This window comes from Rhodamnia argentea, chromosome 10 (genome assembly GCF_020921035.1).
Source record: "Rhodamnia argentea isolate NSW1041297 chromosome 10, ASM2092103v1, whole genome shotgun sequence".
In the NCBI taxonomy this organism is placed as follows: Eukaryota; Viridiplantae; Streptophyta; class Magnoliopsida; order Myrtales; family Myrtaceae; genus Rhodamnia; species Rhodamnia argentea.
In genome coordinates this window covers 16621648-16645985 of record NC_063159.1, presented here as the reverse complement: position 1 = coordinate 16645985, position 24338 = coordinate 16621648, and the positions used below count along the sequence as shown (strand labels likewise).

The window sequence follows — 24338 nt, the reverse complement described above, 5'->3', positions numbered from 1 at the left end:
AAACAGAGAAGACCAAGAAATGTCAAAGAACCAACGGACGAATGTTCTACAATCACGCCGCTAATTGGCAAAGATTCCCATCATTAATCATCAACATTCGACAACCAAACCTTTGTCATTCTGCCGTTTGAAAGAGCCGTTGGGGGCGGAGAGAGAGAGAGAGAATGAATGAATGAATGAATGAGAGAATCCATAGTGTAAAAGTTTTTAAGTGCCGTGGTCCATGTCTTTCGTTTGGTCGCATGAATTATGTTGTTGTCGTCTCTTTCTCCTCTTTCTAGGGGAATCTTTGATTGGAATGGCACCGAGTCCTACCAAATTGATTCCATGTGCTCTCCCCGAAAGATAGACTAATCTAATGTCCAAGTAGGTTCAAAACTTAGGACATCATTTTCGGTATGAGCCGATGTGATTAGACTTTGAGAATTGAAAAAATTTGCGCGAGAGAAAAAAGATAAACAAGATTAGCGCTTAGACTCGGCTAACTTACAGAAATTCAATTAGCCAGAGTTGGTACTTTGCTCTATCTCTCGAGCTCCCGGTAACCAACCATGTCCGAAAAAGTCCGAAAGGAATGAAAACAGGTATTCAACATTAACATCCCGATTGAGCTACATATGACGGTCTAAAACTGCACATAGATGCTTCATATGGTAAGTGACATGATAAGCTTTGAGTGAAAATGATAACGGATAACATAATAGATTGCTACATTATGCACAGTATTAGATTGATAGATCAATCGTAATATAACAACTTGCTAGCTTAGGAAATTAAAAGCAAGTCGAGCACATGTTCGTGAATCTCGCAATCGAACGGGACGAAAGCAACGAGTCACGCAGCTCAATATAAATAACGGCATTGTTACGCCAAGCGAGCGATCCAGCATGTGCGTCAAGCTACGATCGGGTCTCGGTTCATATCTTCGTATGCTCATTGGCGGACTAGCCAAACATACTCAAACACTAATCGCTGCTGCGAAATCGACACTATCTTTCAAATGCGTCAGAAAACTTCACAATCTTTTACTACTGTTCTAAATCTGACATGAACTTTTAAACGTTTGAAAAGCGCGCACACACATAATGTTTTACTCCTCGTGGGCGTCTGTTAGTGTTTTGTCCATTTTTCCATCTCTTCAATGTGTTCAACACGACTTTTTATCTTGTTGACTTGCACACCAGCGGTTTTACCCTCTAAAAGGAAGTAGTGCATGCAACTCTTTCTTCCCAGAAAAATTAATTTGGATTTTATAATGATGTCAATTTATTAATAATACACAATACAAGAAAGATAACCAAATTGAGAATCATTGTTTTTTCCTTTATTTGAATACTTAACAAGTATGTTGAGAACACTTGTTAGTAACATTTTTGTTTTATGAATTTGCACTACTAGCATCGTAGCCATGTCATGTGTTAGATATAATTATGATAATTCTCTAGGATAATTTTCTAATATTAGAAATAATTATAATATTTATATTGATTTTCTATATTTCTCAATATTGCACATATATCGTTTGATTGTGTAAATCTTGATTGATATATTGTCTTAGATGGTGATATCGTAAAGCTTATAAACCGGTGTAATGCTCATTATCATATATCGAATTACACAGAAATTCCTTATTTCTTCTCTCGCACTATTACTTAGAATAACTTATTCTCAAGTTCATGGAAAGACGAATAGCGACCGAGCTTCCCATTGAGCAACAAATTTGGCGAAAAGTCTTTTGTAATATGAGCCTATTTTTGTTTCGCAAAGCGTGAATGGGATGAAAAATCATTTCCTCAAAACAATCATTCGTGTTTTTTTTATAAAATAAATAGACGAAAAATATTTTAACCATTTAGGACATTATTAAAATATATTTTTATTTAAAACAATACAAAAGGATAAATTTTTTTAAATTTTTTTAAAAATACTTCATTTTCGCGACCCCTGGAGCCCCCATCTTTGTATTAACAAAATCCATAAAATGCCAACGCAGGAAAAACGGAGGAGGCAAATCACGGTGGTCAAATGTCAACGACGGTAACGGTTGGTGCCTGGTGGTCGTAGCTGTCCCGTGATCGAACTAAAGCCCTTCCCTCTGGCAAATGTCGAATCTGCCCCTGCCCTTTAACCTTCCTCGGCCAGCGAGCATCGCACTCGCCGGCTCGCCTCTTTTCGAGAAATCCAATGAAGCATCGACCTTCGGCCGGTATTTAAGCGCTTCGCTCTGCTCTCGCCCGTTGTCACTCGCTATTCTCTGACACCGCAGACCAAGACACAGCTCGAGAGAGAGTTCTAGAGAGAGACGGAGAGGGGGGGATGGCGGAGGAGATGGCGAAGAAGAGGGCGTGGTCGCTGAAGAAGGCGATGGCGGCGATGAGCAGGGAGAGGCGGCCGTGGAAGCTGCCCGGGATCAAGTGGAAGGGCAAGAAGAGCCTGAGCCTCGGCTTCCAGATGGCCGTCGTCGACGGCGTCGTCTTCCGGATCGTGTCCGTCGTGGAGGCCGTCGTCCTCGTCTCCACGCTCTGCTTCTTCTACCTCTGCTGCGGCTGCCACTTCTGATCTCCTCGTTCCTCCCTTCCCCCCCGCCACTAATTTTGCTGAGCTCCTCGAATTCGACGCATTGACTGGGTTCTGACTTCTTCGTTGCACAGAGCTAGATCAGAAGAGCAAGTGTAATTTGATAGGATGCGTTCTGGTGCTTTCCTTTCCCATTCTTTTGGATTTTATCGGATTAAATTTCTCGTGGAATTGTAATTTGCTACACATACTTTGTTGAAGTTTTCATTCCGCAATCAATCGAGCAAATCAGATTTCGGCTCTTTCCCTCCGAACAAGTATCCAAAGCGTCGTTGCAGCGAAATTACGCGTCCTTCGGTCAGTGAGACGGAATGAATGGAGCCATTCATACCGTGCTTCGTTTCGGTTTTTCATGACGCCAACAACGAAGGGTCCGACTTTTTCTGCGCAAAAGCCGGCACGAGGCTCTTCAGTTCCCCTCATCAGAGCAAAAACTAAGGTTCAAATTACATCCAGCGTAAGGTCGAAGAGGCAAAACATCGCCAAGTGGTCGTCTGCTGTTTACAAAGTTATAGTATTAATAATGTTGATAACATGACCCCATATTCAGTGGATAATCACCGACGTTATATTGTACTCGTTAATTGCGCGATAACCACCCACCTAATAAACGTCTTCATATGAGATGTTATCTATAAAGGGCGAACCGCATTTTAAATGGGCCGTCTAAGTCAAATGCCCTTTTAGTCGGTTAAGACATGAGTTTTTTCTCATCATCAGTTTCATTAAAAACGTACCTTCAAAATGTATGTTTATTAGACTAATAACACACCATCGCTTCGGAGGGGGCAATTGGCTAGTAGCATTCATAATCGTCTAACATCATCCATGGCTAAAGTTATGTTCGTTTCCTCTTCATGTTTTCGCATTTGTTCGCAAATTCGTTCGAGACTTTAATATCGAGATTGTTAGTTTCTGTAATTTAGTCTAATATATGACCGTCCTCACCGGCCCGATCATCCTTGCCGATGAAGAGTCGGAATCTCCCGATGACTCGTCTAACAAAATGAACAGGATTGATCTTTTCCGACGGATCATGTTTCCCCGAGCAAGGTTTGTAGGGACATTTAAGACTCACTTTGTTTTTGCGAAAAATGAATGGTTCGGACGATGCTTGCTTAAAAACGATCGCTTGTGTTGCATGAAGTGATTAGTCAATAAACAATATTTTTACTATCAACAACAAATTATAAATAAACATTTTTCGTGAACGATAAAAATATTTTTCGCTCATTTATTACTGTAAATCATACAAGCGGTAGTTTTTGAGAAAATATTTTTCAAGCGTTCATTTTTTACGAAACAAACGCTTCCTATGATTCTTAAGGAACTCCTACATTGTGTTAGCTGCCCGTGTTTGCTTTGTCAGCCTATCCTTTCAGAGGGTGGAACTCGAGAAGGACTTTTGAGTCACCTAACTCAGTAGACATTGTTAATATTTGATTTAGGCATTGTCTATATTGGTTGAATATTTCTAATTATGTCCACGTGGATATCTGCACTTTATACATATCGTAAAGACGGCCGAGTCAATTCAATTTGATTGAACATTACTTTGATGGATTTTAATATAGATGACTTGATTAGAATGTTTGTGAAATCAGAAACATCAGACAAATATAAACGTAACTAGAAAGCGTTGGGACAAAGAGTGATCTTTTCCTGATGGATTTGGTGCTTACGTTGCATTTGCAGAAATTATTTAGTCGTAGATAAAAAAAGAGTAACTAATCAGGGCGAGGTCGGATTCTCGATTCTCGAAACGGATGCAATCAATTCGAAACGCCCATTTCAGTTCGATCAGAAATAAAGTGGAGCGGAGCAAAACAGTTGGGTCGGGTTCGGTTCGGTTCGGTTCCACACGGGTCCATCCATCTAAATCGAATGTGGGCTTGGACGAAATAGGCCACTCTAGGTTCAATTGGGCCGGTGAAGCCCACGTAACCGACGCCTGCAAAACGTAAGTCTGCAACTGAAAAAGACCTTAATTCTCACTTAGGACGAAGAAGACGAGGATGGCAACTCTCTGACTGAACAAAAGCTCCGCAAACGCGAAAATCAACGCGGAGAAAATATGGCTTCTCCGGCAGCACGCCAGAGATCGCCGCTGTCTCCTTCCCCGTCGCCGTCCTCCCCTCTCAACCGCCTTTCCTCCACCTTGAAATCCCCCACCCCTCCTGCCGCCTCCGCCGCCGTGTCGTCCTCATCCCCCCTTGACTCCTTCGCCGACGACCCGATCCTTTCTCCCTTCCTTTCCTCGTCCTTTTCCTCCACCACCTTCTCCTCAGCGGCCCTCTCCTCCGGCTCACCTGCCTCCACCGCCGAGAAGCTCCACTCCGCCATCCGCCTCCTCGAGTCCCAGCTCCGCTCCGAGGTCCTCTCCCGCCACCACCACCTCCTCTCCCAGCTCTCCTCCCTTCAGTCCGCCGACCTGTCCCTCGCCTCCGTCCGCTCCTCCGTCTCCTCCCTCCAGTCCGCCCTCCGCCGCGTCCGATCCGAGCTCTCCGAACCTCTCTCCTCCATCAACTCCAAGACTCTCCAGCTCTCCAACCTCCACCGATCCACCGATCTCTTGCAGCATACCATCCGGTTCCTCCGCTTGTCCAAAAAGCTCCGCGAATCGGATTCGGCGGATCCGGACAAGCTCGACCTCGGCAAGGCCGCGCAGCTCCACTGCGACATTCTCCGGTTATGCAACGAGTACGATCTGTCGGGCATCGATGTGGTTGACGAAGAGTTGAAGTGGATCCGCGAGGTTGGGGATAAGATTAGGAGCGAGGCCATGAAAGTGCTGGAGAGAGGCATGGAAGGGTTGAACCAGGCGGAGGTTGGTACTGGATTGCAGGTGTTTTACAATCTAGGTGAGTTGAAGGCCACTGTGGCTCAGTTGGTGAATAAGTATAAGGGAATGGGAGTGAAGAGTGTTAATGCCGCATTGGATATGAAGGCCATATCGACCAGCGGAGGAGGCAGTGGGTATGGTCCGGGAGGGATTAGAGGGAGCGGGACACCACAGATTGGAGGGGGAGGGAAGGCGAGGGATGCCCTTTGGAAGAGGATGGAGGAGTGTATGGAGCAATTGCACTCGGTAGTGGTTGCGGTTTGGCACTTGCAGCGGGTGTTGTCGAAGAAGAGGGATCCGTTCACGCATGTATTGCTGCTTGACGATGTTATTCAGGTTAGTGTGTTAGGATTTGTGGGTTGATCGATGTAGTTTGTATTTGGATGCTCCTTGATGTTCTCTGTTCTGTTATAAGACTTTGGAGACCATACTTTGGTCAGCTGAAGCGTTGCATAGTGGCTGGTGGGGAGATTTGGTGCAGTGATTCATCTGTGTGGAACAAGTTACAAAATGATTTTTGCATCACTTGCCTTCTTGTTCTGGTGCATAATGTCAGTTGTCTAGTTTGCTTAAGGAAATGATCTCTCTGGCTGCCTGCTTGTAGATAAATAGTTTAGTTTCTTAAGACCTGAGGAAATATGCTAGCTCTGACTCTTAGTCTATGCAGTTCTCATACTTTGAACACAATGCCATTTTGATTCTCGTCTTGCTACGCCAGAATTATCCAATTTTATTTGCAATTCGGTTCTCCGAACATTACTTTCAAACCAAAAATCGAGAAAAGCATTTTACTCTCCATCTATTTCTGATCACTTTTTTTTTTTTTGGCGGGGGAAGAGTATGTTTTGACTTTCAGATAATTTGTGATTTCCTCTTTTGTCTCTCACTTAGGCTGTATACCCTTGCTAATGTTATTTTATTTGCTTAGGACGGTGATGCAATGTTATCAGACCGTGTCTGGGAGGCACTTGTTAAGGCCTTTGCAAGCCAAATGAAATCTGCTTTCACTGGATCAAGTTTTGTTAAAGATATATTTACAGTGGGATACCCAAAGATGCTTTCCATGGTTGAGAATCTTGTAGAACGGATTTCACGCGACACCGATGTTAAGGGCGTATTGCCAGCTATCACTCCTGAAGTAAAAGATCAAATGGTTTCAGCAATAGAAATATTCCAGACTCAATACTTGGTTCAATGCTTTAAACATCTTACAGATCTTGTCAACAATGTATTCCCTGTGTCCACTCGTGGAAGTCTTCCCTCCAAAGAGCATATTTCAAGAATAGTTTCACGCATACAGGAAGAGATTGAAGCTGTCCAGTTGAACGGGCGTTTAACTCTGCTTGTCTTGCATGAAATTGGTAAGGCGTTGCGCCAGCTGGCAGCACGAGCTGAGAACCAGGTAATTTACTAGACATTATATTGCACTACAGTAGATTTCTCTGTTCTTTTGCATGATCCTCTAGATTTTATTTGTTCAATCCATTTGTTAGGTTGAAATGTCTCTAGAGCATATGTGGGAAGCTTAGCTTGCCTTTAGGCAGGAGAATAAATGTTAAGTGGATTGTGGTTCAGTGATTTTATTCTTTTCTCTTACTGGTGGCATTGGTTTCTCCTTTTTAATTTTTTTTTTCTTCACGTGGGGTTGGGTTGGGGTGGGGGTGGGGATTAACATTGAGAATAGGCACTGAAGGAAATCCGGAAAGGGGAGCTTGGTTAGAGGGAATTTGAGGCTCAACAGCTTCATAAACGATAGACTTCAGCAGGTAGGAAGTGGCAACTTAATTGCTTTTCTATCAAAACTAGTCAATCGTAGAAGAAGAATTTTGCTTGGAGGGAGGTGTTGGCTATTGCTGCGATCATGTTACCTGGTTTTACAGCGAATCAATTTCCAAACAGATGCATGCATCCAGAGATGTTGCTTATTTTTCTACAGACAAGGGGAAAAGAGATAATTCTGCCATCCTTTTGGATGATGTGATTAGTAATAGCATGGGAAGAGGTGAATAGTAGATCTTTCATAGTATGGGAATGCCTTACGGGCTTATATAGATTTGAAGCTGGATGGTTTGTCTATTGAAACCTTGCTAGTTTTTGTAAATGATCAAGTCTTTTGACCATCATGGATTGATTGATTGTGTTGGAAATGCGATATAGGTTCTTTTGTGCCTTGTAAGGGTACTTTTTTGAAAAAGTTATCTTCTCATAATTTGCGAGAACAAAATGTTGCTTTATGGGAAGTGGTTTATCTCCATGCCAAAGTCAGTCCGGAATTTCACCTGTTAGCCATTCTAATGTGAAGTCTTGTGAGTTTGAGGAGCACACTACCCGTTGCTAATAATCTTAAAGAATATTTGCCTTGGAACATGAATTCCACCATGACAATGTAAAAGTTTCAAAAGCCGTCTGTGGTTCTGTATGACAATGCTTGCTCCGAGATTCTTGCGAGTGGTTTATAGATCGAATTCCAGTTGACAATATGGACTTAAGAACGATAGTCTGGCAACCTAACTGATCCTGCTTAGTACACTATTAAACAAACCTTGTGTATTAAATGATCCGACATGGTAGCCATCTCAATCTTGTAGTTGAAACAAGGGTCAATCGCTTGAAATGTTTAGCAGCTTCATCTATATGCTAGAATGCATAGATAAAGATCTGTTTTTCATAATGAATTACATAGGCCAGTTGAGGTGTTTTTTAGGTGAATATTTATTACTGGGATACCTGTGTTTGTGTGATTCTAGCAGTAAGTTTCGTCATCGATTAATTTTTCAGGATAAAGGGAGAACACAAGATCCTAATTGTGATGGCTAGAGAAAAAAATATATTCTGGTAGATACAGGGGAGACAATTGAATTCACGTAGCCTTACCCACATACTGTAGTGATAGTTTCCATGATTCGAATTTGTGACATCTTGGTTAAAATGAAGTGACCTTATGATATTTGTACAACATAATTCTGAAAGGTGGAGGGCAACTTTTATAATGCAGATATCTACTGGCCCTGAAGCACGTCAAGTGATGGGTCCTGCCACACCAGCCCAGTTGAAGAACTTCACCATATGTCAGCATTTGCAAGAAATTCACACCCGCATATCATTTATGATCCGGGGATTCCCACCTGTCGCTGCCGACGAGCTTTCTCCTGCGCTGGGTGCAATATATGAGGTTGCATGTGATGCGGTGACATCCTTATTTCAAGCTATGCTGGATCGACTGGAGTCTTGCATACTGCAAATTCATGACCAGAACTTTGGTGTGCTTGGGATGGATGCTGCTATGGACAGTAATGTATCACCCTACATGGAGGAATTGCAGAAGTGCATTCTTCACTTCCGTACTGAGTTTCTAGTCAGGATGTTGCCTCCAGCTAACACAACAACTGGGGGGACAGAAATGATATGCACTCGGCTCGTTAGAAACATGGCTTCACGGGTTTTGATTTTTTTCATCAGACATGCTGCTCTTGTGAGGCCTCTATCAGAATCAGGGAGGCTGAGATTGGCTAGAGACATGGCCGAGCTGGAGCTGTCGGTAAGCCAAAACTTGTTGAAGGTGGAACAACTAGGTGCACCGTACCGAGCCCTTCGAGCATTTCGGCCTCTCATATTCTTGGAAACATCTCAGCTGGGAGCATCTCCTCTTCTTCAGGATCTCCCGGTCAGTGTTATACTTCACCATCTCTACACCCGAGGTCCGGAGGACCTGCAGTCCCCGATGCAAAGAAACAAGCTCACGCCATTGCAGTACTCTTTGTGGATGGATTCACAAGGAGAGGATCAGATCTGGAAAGGCGTGAAAGCGACTTTGGATGATTATGCTGCGAAAGTTAGGGCAAGAGGGGACAAGGAGTTCAGTCCTGTGTATCCCCTTATGCTTCAAGTGGGGTCATCTTTGACCGAGAATGCTTCTGTGGCTTGGTAACCGTGAAAACGAGCATATAAGAGCATACCCCGTTGTCTGTTTTGGTTGAAGTTGCATTTGAGATGTTGGAGAAGGATTGTAATAGTGCTAGTCCTAGTGTCGGCCATCAATGTAAATGCACATGAGGTTCGTGAAATTCTTTGGTTAGATTGTCCATAGTCCAGGATGAACTATTTGTCAAATTCAACTGGTATAATGGCTGCTGAGCCAACATCTTTCTACAGGTTGCAGCCATAGCTTCTAAAGCGGGTCAATCAACCCTTGTTAATTGGATTTTTTCCGAGACACAGGGCTGATATACTATTGAGTATGGCTGTATCGATCCTTTCTTCGTAATATAAACTCTTCTGGTTCATTCCCTTTCTGCCTCTTGGTCCTTTTTCGTACCCACACGTTCTTGGATCGCCCTTTGCTAATAAGAGTCGACGCCAGTTCATGTAATTCCATACAATCATACGCCCTTGTCCGCGTTTGTCCTCTTCATCTGCAGCCAAAAGGGCTACTAAAATAGTAATCACGCAGCTTTCTGTGCGGGGCTCCACATTCATTCCACGTCCAAAGCTGCAACACCTGCTGAGGTTACCTTAATTAAGGATTATTAGATAATGGGTTAAGCTCGCCACCGGGAATTGAAAATGACGTGCATTTCAGGTTTCAGCAGATTTTACACTACGCGGTTGGCTGTACCATGGAAGGGGGCTGGGGCTGGCTTTCTATAATAATTGATGAGGGGAGTGCCAACGGCATTTAAGACAGCCAAAGCCAAGATCGTGGATCTTGATGTGATGTAGGAAAGAGAGTACGTATATACTTATGTATATGGTGGGCTACATAGTATAATAGCTCTTTCACACAGGAATGATTTCGATGGGATGTCTCTATTTTTCTCTTCTCAGACAGCGATGTATATCACGACATTAGCTTACACAACGAATCCGACGAGCTTCGTTTGTTTAGCTTAGGAGGGACTAGGGAGGCGCCAAAAAAACGGGGCAAGTCGCTATTGCTTTGCCATTTAAGTATTCATCCCGTCGCCTGTCCCTTTTGAGACCTGACTTGTATGTCACTGACGACTATCTGCACGGGTGAGGGGAGGGGACGTGAATTGAAGCCGGCGGCTTTGTGGGGGGCCGTTGTTGGAGGGGCTCGTCGGTTTGAGAGAGAACTTGAAACGGATCTCTCCGCTGCTCCGAACTCTCCAATTTTCTGTCAAATGGGGTGGGCATGATGTTTGCAAGAGTCCTGTGCTGGTCAAGTCTCCACTGGACCGAAAAAGAAAATCGAGCCATATTTGACGACCTATGGTCTCTTGCTCTTATCTTTGATTGTGTAATCAAATCAAATCTAAATTAAACACACGTCATGATTCGTTAGATTAGATTATGGTGATAGATTTCATGTACGAACCATTTATTTAGAGCTTTGATTCGCATCTTAATTGGATTATGAAGTTAACATGGTATTTCATGAGTTCAGATTGACCTATCTAAAAATGGGTTTTCTTGTCTAGTGAAAAACGATAGAACATGAACAACTACGGAGACAATGGTAGTGATAGAAAGTAACGAAGCTTATCGTCGTTGATTCTTTTAAATACATATCAATCGACAAACAATCAATAGGTTTATGCATAGCCCAACTCTCCGGCTTCAAGTTAAATTTCTTCTTTAGCTCTTCATTTCCGAAACCGTCTCTCCATGCCATACCGTAGGCAAGGATGAGGAGGCTTACATGGATGTAACAGCAAGGAATCGAACAGAAGAAGACAAAGTTGTTGAAATAGTAAAGCTGCGTGCCCCGAATGCCCTTCCGCTTCCTGCATTATAAACCCTTTCTTTATTCTATTCGCAAAAATGCGACCCAGCCTCGCCTCCTGATAAATTCAAAAATTGGCCACATTATTCAATTGCTGGTTAACTCGTGCCTGACCAGCCTCAAGAATTGACCTCCGGGCGTCAACAATCAAAGCAGGTGCACACATCTTCCACGCTAAAGCCAAACCTCAGCATCTACTCCTCCTTAAATAGTGCTCAAAATTTATTGGGACCTATACGGGGATTATTGTTTTACTGGGCCACGCAATAAATTTCATGTTAGGCATTTAGACGAGCCAACAACTATTGTGTCTAGGTCTGACTTCTCTAAATACTTAGCTTTGGAAGCATTATTTACCGAACTAACATTGGCAAAATAACTTGAATTATGGCGGTCATAATAATTTCTCGGTATCTCGCTTGTCTGAATGCTCAATTTTGAAATTGAGCGATGTTGGAGATACAATTCACAGTTTGATATATCAAGCAATATCACGACAAATTGGTAGCGGGTATTTAAATAGGTTTTGCTGGTAAAATAGTCTTTGAAAAGTTCATGGTTTGATATGTCAAGCAGTCTCATGACAAATTGCTAGCGAGTATTTAAATGAAACTTGCTAGCATAGCAGTCTTTGGATGACAGTAAGAGCAAGCCACAAATTCTTGAAGGAGTGGATCCTACAATAATTTCTAACTATTTTCATTTATTTTCTGTGGTTCGGAACATGTTGCTAATCTGACGGTAGATTGATGACGGCCACATAATCGTATCTCTATTTTAATGAACAAATAATTTATTATACTATTATTTTCAAGGTAGATGCATTGTTTTGTAAACTGATAATAATTTCTTCGTATCTTGCTCATCACTTGCTGATATGCGCGGTATAATTTCGTTGCATCTGGATCAACACTTTACCTATATTCTATCTTATTCATGACGTGCGTGGAAACGGACTCCCAATCTATAAAACCGGGTTTTATAATCAACGTCACTTTCAATCATCTCCACACCATTTCAGCCGTGGCATGTTCTTGTGTTTCCACTAACAACCTCATGTGTTCATAGCATATTAACAGCTCCTGTATATAAACATCCTTGGATCCTCCGCTAAAAAGCAAGGCCGAGGAGGTGATCCCTAAGCTTTTTTGCCCTTCCCTCCTCCTATATCAAGTTCCTATGGGGAAGAAGATGGTAACCCTAAACCAAGCCTCCCTCAAAATATCCAAGCACCAAAAGAAGCATCAACAACAGCAGCAACAGCAGCAGCGGCAGCGGCAGCAACGGTTCAACAGCTTGATCAAAGTCCTGAGACCCCGAGTCTACATCACGGATACCTCCTGCTTCAAGAAGCTTGTCCAAGAGCTCACTGGGAATGGCACAACAACAAGTGAGCATGATGATGATCATCTTCTTCTCCGTCACGAATCTTCGAAGAAAGCGATCGCAGCCCCAGAGATAGAGGATCATCATCGTCGTCGTCGTCATGGAGGAGATGACTCCTCGGACCAGTACATATCCAACCATACATCCTCGCCCATGTCCTCCTCGGATGGTGTCTCGAACCGCCAAGTCTTTGATGAAACTCACTCTTTCGAGGAGGAGCTGATGACTTTGGAGCACTCGACCTCGAACAGCGACCCCATGTTTTATTCGCTCTCGCCCAGCGGAGCATCTGTCTATTCCAAAAGCCCAAGCTTTTCGTGCGAGGATCTCGAGTCGTGGCTCCTGGATATGGAGATGCTGCCAGCTGCTCCATTCTGCAACGGTCTGGCTCAGTTGGAGCCCGAGGTCAGCATATACGACTATGAGCTATCTGGGCTATTTTGATCTGAGAGAGAGAGAGAGAGAGAGGGAGAGACCTCGTGATCTCCATGGTCCAATGATCGCCTGGAGCTGCTCTATATATAACAGTTTAACATATATGTTTCAAAGCTAAAAGTTAAAACCATACGTGGTTTTTGGTGTTGTGTGATGTATATGATCCAGAAACCATGCCTGGTTTTTACTGTGCATAGAGGGCCTTGTTATAGAAACTTACATGTGTGTGTATATGGAAGTCGACCTTGTATCTCAATTGCGCCTCCCACGTGTATAAACAATGTTCTGTATGTACACTTCTATTCTTTGTCAATTCTTGTCTTCCATTTCATGAATCTACAAACTTCTTCACTTTTTGTTCGTGTATTTTCTTTTGCGATGTTCGAAAAAGTATCCGAGGTATGTGTTTGAGGGAAAAAAGTTTTGCGATGAGTTTCGAGTTTTCACCGTTTAATCTTCCCTGAAACAAAACCAAAGGGGAGCTAGATCCACCCAGACGGAAGAAAATGACCAGAAACTTCCTTTTATTGCTTATTATCAGCATGAGTTGATTTCATGATCATCCACAGAGAGTTTTTCCATGTGTTATTGTTACTTCCTTAATGTAATTTGACGTACTATTGCAAGCTTTCCAGTTGCTGGGGAAGAAATTACACAAACTTGTTTATAGCTCCAACAAAGTGATCAGTCTTGGTTTGACATGTTTTAAACAATCGCGAACTTAATCAGAGCCTTCACAGTTGATACTCTTATTACTAAAGCGCAATCCTCCTCCATGTTTGGCATCTGAACTAGAGGAGAGGGAGAGGGAGAGAGGCTTTATCTTTTTCGCTCTTTATTTCTTTGTTGACATTCACAGAGTCTTTTGCATCTCTCTTAAGATTTTGTTTTTCTCTCTTCTCGCATTTTCCGGTTCGGGTATGAATTGCGTATCGTGATCATAAGGTTACTTTAGTGAAGATAACAGAAATCGACCCTGTAGATTTTCTGACCTCGTTCATAAAACGTTGGGTTTTCAAGAAAAAGATTACTGAGAGGGCACAACCTCAGATGAATCTAGAAAACCAAAACGTGTTGCGATCATATTCCCTTACTTTGCTGATACAACAGGCACGATATTCTTCATTTCTCGAGACTTGACTTGGGTAAAGGGGCGTGTACTCTGGGTTGCAAGCTTCTTCCTTTTGCTTTCCTGCTTTTTAACAACCGGCACAAGAGGAAGACAGCTTCATGGAAACTTAAGGTTGTTAAAAATTTGATATCAGATCGCTTTTTTTCCCCTTCTCCTTCCTTCATATGTATAAGCTGAGAAATTGGGATTTTCATTGGGAGCGTAGCGTACATTAGGGTTTATTAGGGCATGCAATTACGTCTGTTGAGAAGCTAATGATAAAATCCATAACTAAAGTATTAATTTTAATGACGGGTGACAGGAGCAGACATGACTCCGTGGCCCAATGGATAAGGCGCTGGTCTACGGAACCAGAGATTCTGGGTTCGATCCCCAGCGGAGTCGTTTTCTTTTTTGAACAAATTTTTCTTCTTGCCCCTTTCTTTTTCATTTACTTTTTAATGTTTCTCAGACTATGAACTGCCGAGACCCGCGAAACCAGAAAGCACAAACAGGTGAACCCCGGAAATGATTAGAACAGGACTTCTCTGAGCTTAGAAATTTCCCGAAGAAAGAGCTGACTGTTTCTGGGTAAGAGCTCACTCAGAGGTTTTGAATTTCACAAGAGGGTCCAAGTCTGGCCATCTGCGGAATGTTTCTGGGTAAGAGGTCACTCAAAGGTTTTGAATTTCACAAGAGGGTCCAAGTCTGGCCATCTGCGGAATGTTTCTGGGTAAGAGCTCACTCAAAGGTTTTGAATTTCACAAGAGGGTCCAAGTCTGGCCATCTGCGGAATGAATGTGAATCGTTGAAAGTCTATTCGACTCTTTTTCTTGGCAAACTACGGGGAGACTAGAATTTGACCACCTATCAAACTCCTAGTCCGACGCGGTCGATACTGCAAAGACGATCATAGACTTGACTATCATCACAAACGCTCACTTAAGTATCGGTAGGTGGAAACACCCACCGTCCAAGTTCACTTCTATTCTTTCCAATTCGCAGGAAAGAAAGCAGGAAGAAGGGAGAAACTTCTAAAGCAGAAGTTAGTTCATTCAGCCGGATAGCTCCATAATTTCCTCGACAACACATAGTTTTAAAAACATATTCAAAACTGCTATTGTGTTTGTCGTCTGGACTCCAGCGTTAATCTCCCGTTTCCATTTTCGAAATATCACCAATGGGTTCTGGAGGAGAAGATAGACCTCACTGCATGGTGTGCTTATGCTAAGATGGGTATTAACCAACGTCATCTTGACGATGGAACGAGGACAACCAGTGAGGTTCACATGTGATTTTTGGATGCAATTAAAGGCAAAGAGGGAAGCTTTCTGTTAAGACTCTGGCAAAAGTTGAGATGATAGACAATTGCACAATTGAATTAGAAGATGGAAAGTGTCGACAATAGGTTTATTCTGAACAATTCTTGAAGCACAGAGGCCATCAATAACAATCCTAGCATTACAGGTCCCTCCAGCAAATGAGTTATCGACAAAGAGAAAGCAACCTGCTTATGTATGCTATTGGGGATTCCTCTGCGGATTTTGCGGGGCTGGAAGGTGGTATAAGCTCCTCAACTGTCTGCTTATGAGCTTGCCATTATGCAGAGCTAGCTGAGGATCCAAATCATTGGACCACCACTGCTCTAGTCCATGGGCTTCGAGGAACTTCTGATTTCCCTTGGACATCACAAACAGCTTGGCTGCAACATGACCATTCTCAGGTGTCGGATCTTCCTTCCCGGCATCCTTATTGTCCGATCCCGCCGGATCAGTATAATAGCAGCAAATGTAGTCGCTATTGTTCACGTACAGGTGAGGTGCCCATTTTTGCATCCCCGTGCTAGAATTCTTGTTCCCGTAAAAGTATGAAACCCAATTGTTCAAGCCTAAAACAGGATTCCTCTCTTCTGCAGCACCAATTGCCTTGGTTTCATTGTTCGAAGCAAACATAGATCTGCACTTCTTCCAGGCGTCCCCAGCTTTATCTCCAATATTCCTTAGGCTCATAGCCAGCGATAGAGAAGGAGGGTTGAATAGATGCGCATCCACATAAATGCCCTCTTTAGCCAACGCTTTCCCCACCTGAAGAGCGAACCCTGCTCCGAGAGAATGCCCTGCGATACAAACATTCCCGCTTCTGTACTTTTCGGCGACTGATTTTAACGACTCCAGTGCTATTGTATACCTTACAGAACCTCTCAAGCTTTCCCAGGCTAGGAACCGGAGGTCATCCTCGACGTCCCTACGAATTGTAGGGCTCTTGAGTAATGTCCCCCTGAGTGCCAGAACTGCTTTTGGCGCTCCGCTCGGTCTCATGAGTATAAAATCGGCTAGCGCTGCAGATCTGTCCCATTCTAGCAGTGCCCCGAAAATGGATCTATCCCGCTCATCGATAAGGATTTGAACTAGCTTGTATTTGAATGGCAACCACCATTTCGGAGCTAGAGCATTTTCTTCTGACCGATTCTCCTGTCTGTCCAATTCCAGGAGGTACACTGCCTGAATGAAGCAAGCCACGACGGTTCTTTTGTAGTTCCCATCCTTCCTGGATTAAAGAAACAAAGTTGTCAAGTCAAAACTCTCATAAAAAGATATGTCCACCTATAAGAAATCAACAGGGCCACTTAAGTCTGTAACAGAATGAAGACACCGAGTAATGTTCCCCCAAGCTTTGATGAAACCATCCATTGAAGAAATACAACCAATGGGAAGAAACAAAAAAGATGTGAGAGTACAGAAATAATTGTTGATTAAGCTGAAATGAAACAGGAGTAATTTAAGTACTTCAATAATCCGTTGAGCAAATAACTGTGATGCTCCTTCAAATGGAGAGCAGATTGATTAAATTTTCCAAGTCTTGAGCAATTGGATGGACAAGTCATTATTAACCGGATCGAACTTTGTCCGATTAAGGAGGAGCAGTGAAATCTCGATAATCTAATGCCACTGCCTATAGTAGAAAATATGACCCAAATGCAAGATGCAGCCCCATTGTGAATCTCGGTTTCCAGAACGCAGATATATCAGAACAAGCAGGCCATGTTTGGTTTTGGCACCTCAAATTGTGATGGGTCTAATTCTCAAAGCGCCTTCATGAAAACCCAAATCTTCCCACAGTTGAAATGGACACGTACAATCATATGCACTTGAATCGAGTAACTCAACATTGACATCCAACAACTTTCCAGTGAGACACCATGCCATTCAATCAATCAATCAACCAATTCGTAGTCTAATGAAATATCCACCCCGGACCTCGAGTCCCATGTGTTGGGGAAGGACCAAAATCCGATGAAACATGTAAAGGTTGGAGCTTTAACCAAAGAAATGAGGAGGAGGAGGAGGAGGAGAGAGACGGACCAAGTGGAGTTGAGGAGGTGTCTCCAGTTGGGAGAAGAGAGATGGCGAGGTCCAGACACGTGAAATGCGTAGGGATGAGGCTGAGGCTGAGCCTGGTCGTCGTTCGGCGATATATCCTCTCCACTTCTGCTCGCCATCAAAATCGACTCGGTTCAACTCGCCATCATCAAATCCGCCTCTTCGCTTGTATCTTCAACTCATTCCCATTGACTATTGAGAGAGGGAGAGAGACTGAAGACGAGTCTGACGACAATTTGAGGCTCTCTGTTGCTTTATGCGGAGCTTTGGAATCTGATTCGATCCAGCCATTCGCCAAACGAAAGAAGGAGGAACGCCCAACTCCTGAGGTTTGTTCTCGAGCTCTCTCTCCCTCTCCCTCTCCCTCTCCCCAACTCCAACGGTCGCATTTCAGGTGTCGGCTATTGAGGTGTTGAGATTACGAAACTGACCATCAACATATTGGAAGCTGCGCTCCTAGTTTGTGGGGGCATTTTGGGGAAAAGTGCAGAGCGGTTTGACTTTAGCAAGTGAAGAGTGGCGGAGGATCACTCTCCGCTCCCTGTCGTTCCAGATAGGCAACCCGTGGGATCGCGCAAAAGGGCACGGCACGCGGTTCCTTACTCAATGGGGTCTTCCTCTTCTTGGACACAAAGAAACCGTCAAGGCTTCAAGCCCATGAGCAAATGGAAACTAAATTAATGAGCAAATAAATCAATTTTCGTTGTTAGGGGTGATCGGTACTCGAGTTGGACCGGTTCCAACCTAGACCAATCGGTCCTGGTCTGGTTCCCAATTTGGACCGGTTCAATTTAGGATTTTGATAATTTCCTTTTCTTTACTATTTAAAAGAAAAATAAAATATTAAAAAAATTATGCCGTCAGATCCGATGTTTAGTTTCGCACTAGGAACTAGGAATCATATCGGTGTCTGCAGGAACTACTCAAAACCCGCTAGTTCACTCCGTTTCCCTAGTCGGTCATGTTCTACACACCCCTATTCAATTTAAAATTCTTTTTTTTTTTTTAGTATTTTTTCAAGATGATACTCGTATTTTTCAATAATATCTATTGTTAGGCATTTCGTCTAAAATGTTTGACCGATCTCCTGTAGGAAATGTAAGAATGCCCATGACATACTACGATTTGCTGAAATTTCTTGTGTGGATTCAAGTGGTCTACACATCCTCTACCGAAAAAAGAATAGAGAACAGAATAGATGCGAGAAAGGGGGCATGGCAGCCACCCTTGATGTCAGCCACCACATAGCGGTGTTCACCTTCTACCACCGTGAAGGCGACTTTATTATTCGAATCTTGAAATAGTGCTTTCGGAATTTAAAAAAAAAAAAAAAGTTGGCCAACGCCAATAAGTTTTTGCGGACCCACGTCGACGGATTCGAATGTAAACATTTCTACGACATTGTAGCGCTTAGAAAACCTTTCCCTTCTTAATTTATTTTAGAAAAACAAAAAATTTCCAACATTCGAACGAGGATTGTTTTCTTCCAAATTTTATTACAAGAAGACTTGAGAAAGATAATGGCCTAGCCGGTCTCGAGCGACACCTACTTGCGTTGTTCCCTTCCTATCCCTTGCATCGGAGAATATAATATGTGGAGGAGCTTCTTTCTCGTGTTGGAATTAAAAGTGGCCATAATAAAAATCACCACAGAAATTCCCAAATAAACATTTAAAAAAGAAAAGAAAAAAACTTTCAAGTTCCCACTGATTTTGAGCGCCTAAGGACCGGGCGGCACTGGTGGAGGAGAATCACAGCCCCCGGGGACAACAGAATATCACACACCAGACAGACATGGCTTTGTACTGTCGCACGGTTTCTGTTCACCAAGCGCCTTCCTCCACCACGCCGCCACCGCCCCCGCCTCTGATCCCGAAACAGAGACCTCTCTTCAAGCTCCCATCTTCCACCCCATCGTCGCCGAGCTCGGCCTCTTCTTCCTCTTTCAAAGCACTCGCTCAGACCGAGAGAGCCGATGGCCGCAAGGTTGCTGAAGAGGACCCTCCTGCTTCTTCCTCTGGTAGTTCTCTTGGACCATCGTTTGGGGGGCTTGATTCCTTTAAATGGCAATGACCCTTTTGTTCGTTGTCACTGTACCGCTATCTGTGCCTCCTGCTTGGAAATAATTTGATGCGATCTCCCGTTGCAAAGTTGCTTCCTTTTGTCATTTGGGTGTTTTCTTGATCGATTGAAAGTATGTGGTCGCTCTATCCAATTAGGCAAATCTGTGTTTTTGTTTCCTGTAGTGGAAAAAATTCGTAGTCTTTCGAAACTAGCATTTTGAGAATTAAACATGAGAATCGTTCCGCGTACTTTGTGCATCATTAGTCCTTTGAAATGGGTCTTTTTATCTGGATGGTTTGAACTATGGAGATAAGAGTTTAATCTATTGGCTAATTACATCTTGTGATTGTTCTCTTGTAATTGTTTTCCTTCTCAAGGATCACTCTCTTCTGCTCGTACGCAACTGGATTTTCTGGAGCAACTAACTGCTCCTAGTTCAAGCACAACAGTGAACGGTGAGTGAGTTTTTCCCTTTTAATGGACATTCAGGTACTGTGCATTTGGTGCAAGTATTGGAAGGAGGAACCATTGCTAACTCTGAATTCATGTATGGTGACTAGGCTACAAGAGCGACAGTATCAGCGGTAAACTCACTATCCGCGACCAACTTGCGCAATTGGTTGGGGACAGACGAGAAGATTTCAGTGTTTCCTTGGGTAAGAAGAACTTGAAGAAGGTGAGCGAAAAGTTCTTGACCATCTCGCAGAAGAGAAACATCAAAAGACAAGCTTACCTGGACGAAGTGTCTCAGAGGAACGATTCGGTTTTTTTGGCAACTATTGGAGCGTTTGTAATTCTTCCGCCTGTTGTAATTCTAGGGATAGCAATAATAACTGGTTATGTGCAGCTTTTCCCGTGAGAATTTTTATATATCTTATACACAGATTATGGCACCATATTCAACAAGAGGCTGTTGTTAGTTTCAGTTATATACAGCGTCTATATGTTGCGTGTATTGAGACTAGTAGGGTTATCGTGCACACCAACTTTTCCTGTAGATGCGGTTTAGCTTGATTCCAAAACCAGTTAAAATTGTATACGAAGACATAAAGTTGTTGAAGATGTTTTACATTTACGCATCAGTAGATCGCTAATGTATGATCATTGCCACTTTCTTTTGCGTCTTGTTTGCAAAAGAGGTCGTGGTTAATCCTTGAATGCGATGATTAAGTTTTCTTTGGTGTCGAGTGTCGAGTATGAGAGTTCGTTTGAAGTTCCCTAGATTTTGTGTGGAGCATAGTTTCATACGAGACTTCTGCAGAAAGTTCGCACTGTTTCTCCAAGTCGAAATGCCCCATGAGCTAAGTGGAATTGAGCGGCTTATAAACAGTTCTAGAAGATTTTTCGGAAGCATTCCTGATGAATTATCTAGTGAGCACTTTTGACAGAAATCTCTGCATCTTCAGTTGCTATTGTTAAAGGACAGAAATCTGGAGGTTCTGTAGGCGTGATTACCTTCAGGATTGGATACTTGATAAAATGAAGAAGGTCCTCTAAACTTACCTTTCATTTTCATTGGAATAACCTTTGCACGTCTTTCAACTGCAGAAGGGAAGTCAGTGTAGTTCCTCTTAATGAACTTTTTGCATCTAATCGGTCAGCTTTTCTATCCTATGCCTCACACACTCCCGACGCCGTGGTTTCAAAGTACAGTAACTCTGGAGTATAGAACAATTATAAATAATCAATTTGAAATGTTAATAGCACCGTGTTGAGCAATATAAAATCTCAACCGGACTCGATCAACGACTCCTGCTTGCCACTGTGTGAGGCCGTCTGGTCAAATTGGTCTTGAAGGTTCATTGCCCAAAATTACTCCCTGCTTCTGTATGTGCTCCCACTTGTCTTGCAGCAGGTAGAAGAATGAAATGAAAGAGACCTCAACAGTGAAAAGTATCACCCAGAGCCTTATACTTCTCGACGTCTTTTTACTGTAAGCAAGTAAACCGGAGTATATGTTGATCACTCCCAATAGTGAAACTGCGGTTCCAAGTGTCCAGTGACCGAAAAACCATGGAGATCTTCCTTTGGATCCTCTGTAGGTTCGAAACAAACTTACTGAGCACAAAACTGCACAATCTTGGGTAACATCGATCAAGCCTAGTAGGGGTTGGGCATGAAATTGTTCTAATCTGTAATAGAAGTTGCAGTCGCTTTTCCGATGGAAAAGAAATCGAAGGAGGAGATGTAGCAGCAATAGTAGTAATGGTAGTTTCACTTTCTTCTTTTGACGTCTTATTTATGTTTGTTGAGATGAAAACTTGCGTTGCTTTTCAGACGGTTTCTATGGTAATTGAAGCACTGCATCCTGCATTGTCATCTTGAGCCTTTTATGGGAACAAAAACAGAACTAATGTGCAAAAACTGCCGGAACTTGTGCAAAATTAAAATGGTTCTACTGGCGTTCCTTATTAAATTGGATCAAATTCAGCCGGATAAACACGATGAAAAGATTAGTCAGTAGGAGTACCAACATAAGTATTGAGTTCCAATGATGATGAAACCGACTGCTTACCTTACTGGGCGCAGAAAACCGACCAGAGCTTGCAGCCATATGATCCCATATAATACTAAACCAATTCTTTGGTGATGGTTGTTAAACGAGTTGCTGAAGTTCTTGATTGACATGATAGCTCCTGCTGTGGCAAGGAGTACCGAGAGCATCTATTCAATAAAGAAAACTGTTTAACACACTCTTAAGAAATTGTCAAGGGCGGTCATAATTGAACTTTATATTCTTTTGGAGCCTAATGATTCTTGACAGAATTCCAACAGGGGTTATTATCTGTGTGCATCTTTCTCCATTTCATAGTTAGGAATCGATGCTGGAGGGAATACTAAAACATCAAATCCACAGAACAGTATGGCCTGGAGATTAGTTTTTTGATGACTTTTCAAAATTGTGGAGCGATCATCATCGTACTAGGAACGATTAGTTCCGAGTGGTAAATGAAGTTCCTCCTTTTCAAATAACTGTAGCGAACAAAATCTAATCTACTGGCTTGTGGAAAATTTTCTGTTCAGAGTAATCATTTCTTTTCATTATCATAAAGTTGCATGGTGGGGAATCAACTTTTGATGAACCATGTGGGAAGCCTGAATATCTTATCCTTCTCCAGGCTGGTGGAGGTTAATTAAGAGAAAAGAATTGCAGTATTAGTCTGACACAGTTGGAATTCAAGAATAGATTTCCAGAGTCATTGAACTTGCCTGCAGAATGGCATGGGCACGAAAATAAATCTTGAGCCTTATCCCACGTTCCCCTCTGTTCGACATTCTAATGACGAGAACTCCTAGAGGCATCAGCAACCCTAATGAAGCCCAGAGGAGGAATCCGTGCAGCGTGATTTCAAACAACAAACAGGGGCTCACCTGCAAACTCGAGATATTACTTCATCAAAATCGAGTATTCAGAGTGCTGAGATGGAACGATTTAAGCAAGGATCATGTGTTCCTTACGTTATGAGCATCGCCGCTGCTGCTTGTATGACTTCCTACACTTTCCTGAGAGAAGCCGGCGAACATTGGCAGTGAGAAAACCACCAAAAGCGTGCTCATTCGGAAACATACCTTGTGAGGAACTAGCATCTCTCTACCGGTTGATCCAATGCATAGGCTAGAGTAGACTGGGACTATATATGGTAGATACTGGCGGATTGCACTGACATGGGAGACAATCAAAACATCTGTTGGATGGGTTTTACATAATGAAAGCTAGCTTGGCTTCTCTTAATTTTCCTCAAGCCTGTCATAAAACACCGAAATGGCCTCTCTCTCTTTCTCTCTAGAATACCCAGTTGAAAGCAACACACTAGGCTCGCTTATATCAGGAAACAGCTGTCATTGCGAGAGAGAGAGGGAGATCCTCCATAAATACCCAACTCTCACAAACTTTTTGTTGAATGCTCAAGAAAAGAGTCTTACTTGTTGATATAGTTGCTAAAAGCAAAGCAGGGAATATTTGCATGGAGGTAAGGGGGTCATGGGAAGAGATAATCGAGCAGAGTGGAGAGGGGAAAAAAGGCAAAGAGAGGTGATTTTTCAAACAATGTGTTGTGGGGTTCAGTTGTGTTCTGTGACAGGCTTTATGAACGTGGAGATGCAGAGCAAAAGGAATGTGGGTGGACAAAACAGAAAATTGGCAAAACAATGTGAAGTGGAACTTCTGTGGGTGAGACGAGAGATGCTTGTTTTATGCGGTGTGACACTATCTTGGGTGAGCCCAAACAGGGAAATACGTTATAATAAGAAGGTCCGGGTTTGCACCGGTTTCGTCCATCTTTACTGAAAGTCCTAGACATGGAGAAACGGATCTGGCACCGAAAGAGTTTACGATGTACATGCTGGTTGCGGCTTTTTAAAGATCAGCACGGTGTCGGGGTTCTCCTGTTTTCAGTTGCCGATTAGCAGTAACCAAACACATCCAGCGAAAGTAGAGCTGCAATCCAGGTGAGCTGAGCAAGTTCATCGTGTTTTATTGTTGCAGACAAGAGCTTCATGAACTTCGCTTTGTACGAGTCAGATGAAATGATGAAGTAAGATTCATGCACAAGCAGAAGTAGACACAGCCGGAGATCTCACGGATGGTGAGGGGAAGCAGGTGGACCAACACAAGGCTCACAGCCTGCAACTTTTTGGCTAATAGCCCTTGTGCTGATACACAATGATGCTTCTGTGGTCTGTCTCTCTCTCTCTCTCGTCCAATGCCACGCTCGATCAGTCCTTTAGCCACTGGTTTGGATCTTGTTTCGTGACGTACGCATGTCGATTCCATCAGCGCGACCGGTCTTTCAAACTGCT

At 43.0% G+C, this 24338-nt stretch overlaps 5 protein-coding genes and 1 non-coding gene across 6 annotated transcripts; 4 read left to right on the top strand and 2 right to left on the bottom strand.

The window, feature by feature from the left end:
• Window positions 1-2137: 2137 nt before the first annotated feature.
• On the top strand, window positions 2138-2822 carry LOC115732507. Its single transcript, XM_030663169.2, has one exon. It carries the CDS (start codon window positions 2317-2319, stop codon window positions 2557-2559), a length of 243 nt encoding a protein of 80 aa, XP_030519029.1. The 5' UTR covers window positions 2138-2316; the 3' UTR covers window positions 2560-2822.
• A 1745-nt stretch (window positions 2823-4567) lies between these two features.
• Window positions 4568-10277, top strand: LOC115731324 (conserved oligomeric Golgi complex subunit 5). The gene is made up of 3 exons (XM_030661984.2): window positions 4568-5755; window positions 6348-6821; window positions 8415-10277. The coding sequence occupies exons 1-3, from the start codon at window positions 4652-4654 to the stop codon at window positions 9345-9347; spliced, it is 2511 nt and encodes an 836-aa protein (XP_030517844.1). The 5' UTR covers window positions 4568-4651; the 3' UTR covers window positions 9348-10277.
• Window positions 10278-13896: 3619 nt separating this feature from the next.
• On the top strand, window positions 13897-20467 carry LOC115730853. The gene is made up of 4 exons (XM_048285915.1): window positions 13897-13901; window positions 19263-19494; window positions 19916-19993; window positions 20099-20467. The coding sequence occupies exons 2-4, from the start codon at window positions 19269-19271 to the stop codon at window positions 20395-20397; spliced, it is 603 nt and encodes a 200-aa protein (XP_048141872.1). The 5' UTR covers window positions 13897-13901; window positions 19263-19268; the 3' UTR covers window positions 20398-20467.
• TRNAR-ACG lies at window positions 14427-14499 on the top strand. The gene has a single exon. It is a non-coding gene; the product is annotated as a tRNA-Arg (tRNA).
• On the bottom strand, window positions 15436-17826 carry LOC115730833 (GDSL esterase/lipase At4g10955-like). Its single transcript, XM_030661456.2, has 2 exons — window positions 17457-17826; window positions 15436-16641 (listed from the first exon to the last, which is right to left on the bottom strand). Exons 1-2 carry the CDS (start codon window positions 17591-17593, stop codon window positions 15615-15617), a joined length of 1164 nt encoding a protein of 387 aa, XP_030517316.1. The 5' UTR covers window positions 17594-17826; the 3' UTR covers window positions 15436-15614.
• Window positions 20468-20917: 450 nt separating the features above from the next.
• LOC115730844 (cytochrome b561 domain-containing protein At4g18260-like) lies at window positions 20918-24045 on the bottom strand. The gene is made up of 4 exons (XM_030661466.2): window positions 22998-24045; window positions 22749-22910; window positions 22054-22202; window positions 20918-21574 (listed from the first exon to the last, which is right to left on the bottom strand). Exons 1-4 carry the CDS (start codon window positions 23124-23126, stop codon window positions 21319-21321), a joined length of 696 nt encoding a protein of 231 aa, XP_030517326.2. The 5' UTR covers window positions 23127-24045; the 3' UTR covers window positions 20918-21318.
• Window positions 24046-24338: the final 293 nt, after the last annotated feature.

What these genes read in the sequence shown, in the direction of transcription:
- LOC115732507 (XM_030663169.2), top strand. Translation starts at nt 2,317, where the DNA reads ATGGCGGAGGAGATGGCGAAGAAGAGGGCGTGGTCGCTGAAGAAGGCG.
- LOC115731324 (XM_030661984.2), top strand. Translation starts at nt 4,652, where the DNA reads ATGGCTTCTCCGGCAGCACGCCAGAGATCGCCGCTGTCTCCTTCCCCG. An exon ending in TGCTTGACGATGTTATTCAG is followed by an intron (nt 5,756 to 6,347) that starts GTTAGTGTGTTA and finishes TTATTTGCTTAG; the next exon opens with GACGGTGATGCAATGTTATC. An exon ending in CAGCACGAGCTGAGAACCAG is followed by an intron (nt 6,822 to 8,414) that starts GTAATTTACTAG and finishes TTTATAATGCAG; the next exon opens with ATATCTACTGGCCCTGAAGC.
- LOC115730833 (XM_030661456.2), bottom strand. Translation starts at nt 17,593, where the DNA reads ATGGCGAGCAGAAGTGGAGAGGATATATCGCCGAACGACGACCAGGCT. An exon ending in CACCTCCTCAACTCCACTTG is followed by an intron (nt 16,642 to 17,456) that starts GTCCGTCTCTCT and finishes TCTTTAATCCAG; the next exon opens with GAAGGATGGGAACTACAAAA.
- LOC115730853 (XM_048285915.1), top strand. Translation starts at nt 19,269, where the DNA reads ATGGCTTTGTACTGTCGCACGGTTTCTGTTCACCAAGCGCCTTCCTCC. An exon ending in CCCTCCTGCTTCTTCCTCTG is followed by an intron (nt 19,495 to 19,915) that starts GTAGTTCTCTTG and finishes TTCCTTCTCAAG; the next exon opens with GATCACTCTCTTCTGCTCGT. An exon ending in TTCAAGCACAACAGTGAACG is followed by an intron (nt 19,994 to 20,098) that starts GTGAGTGAGTTT and finishes TATGGTGACTAG; the next exon opens with GCTACAAGAGCGACAGTATC.
- LOC115730844 (XM_030661466.2), bottom strand. Translation starts at nt 23,126, where the DNA reads ATGCTAGTTCCTCACAAGGTATGTTTCCGAATGAGCACGCTTTTGGTG. An exon ending in GCAGCGGCGATGCTCATAAC is followed by an intron (nt 22,911 to 22,997) that starts GTAAGGAACACA and finishes TCGAGTTTGCAG; the next exon opens with GTGAGCCCCTGTTTGTTGTT. An exon ending in GGTTTTCTGCGCCCAGTAAG is followed by an intron (nt 21,575 to 22,053) that starts GTAAGCAGTCGG and finishes TCGAACCTACAG; the next exon opens with AGGATCCAAAGGAAGATCTC.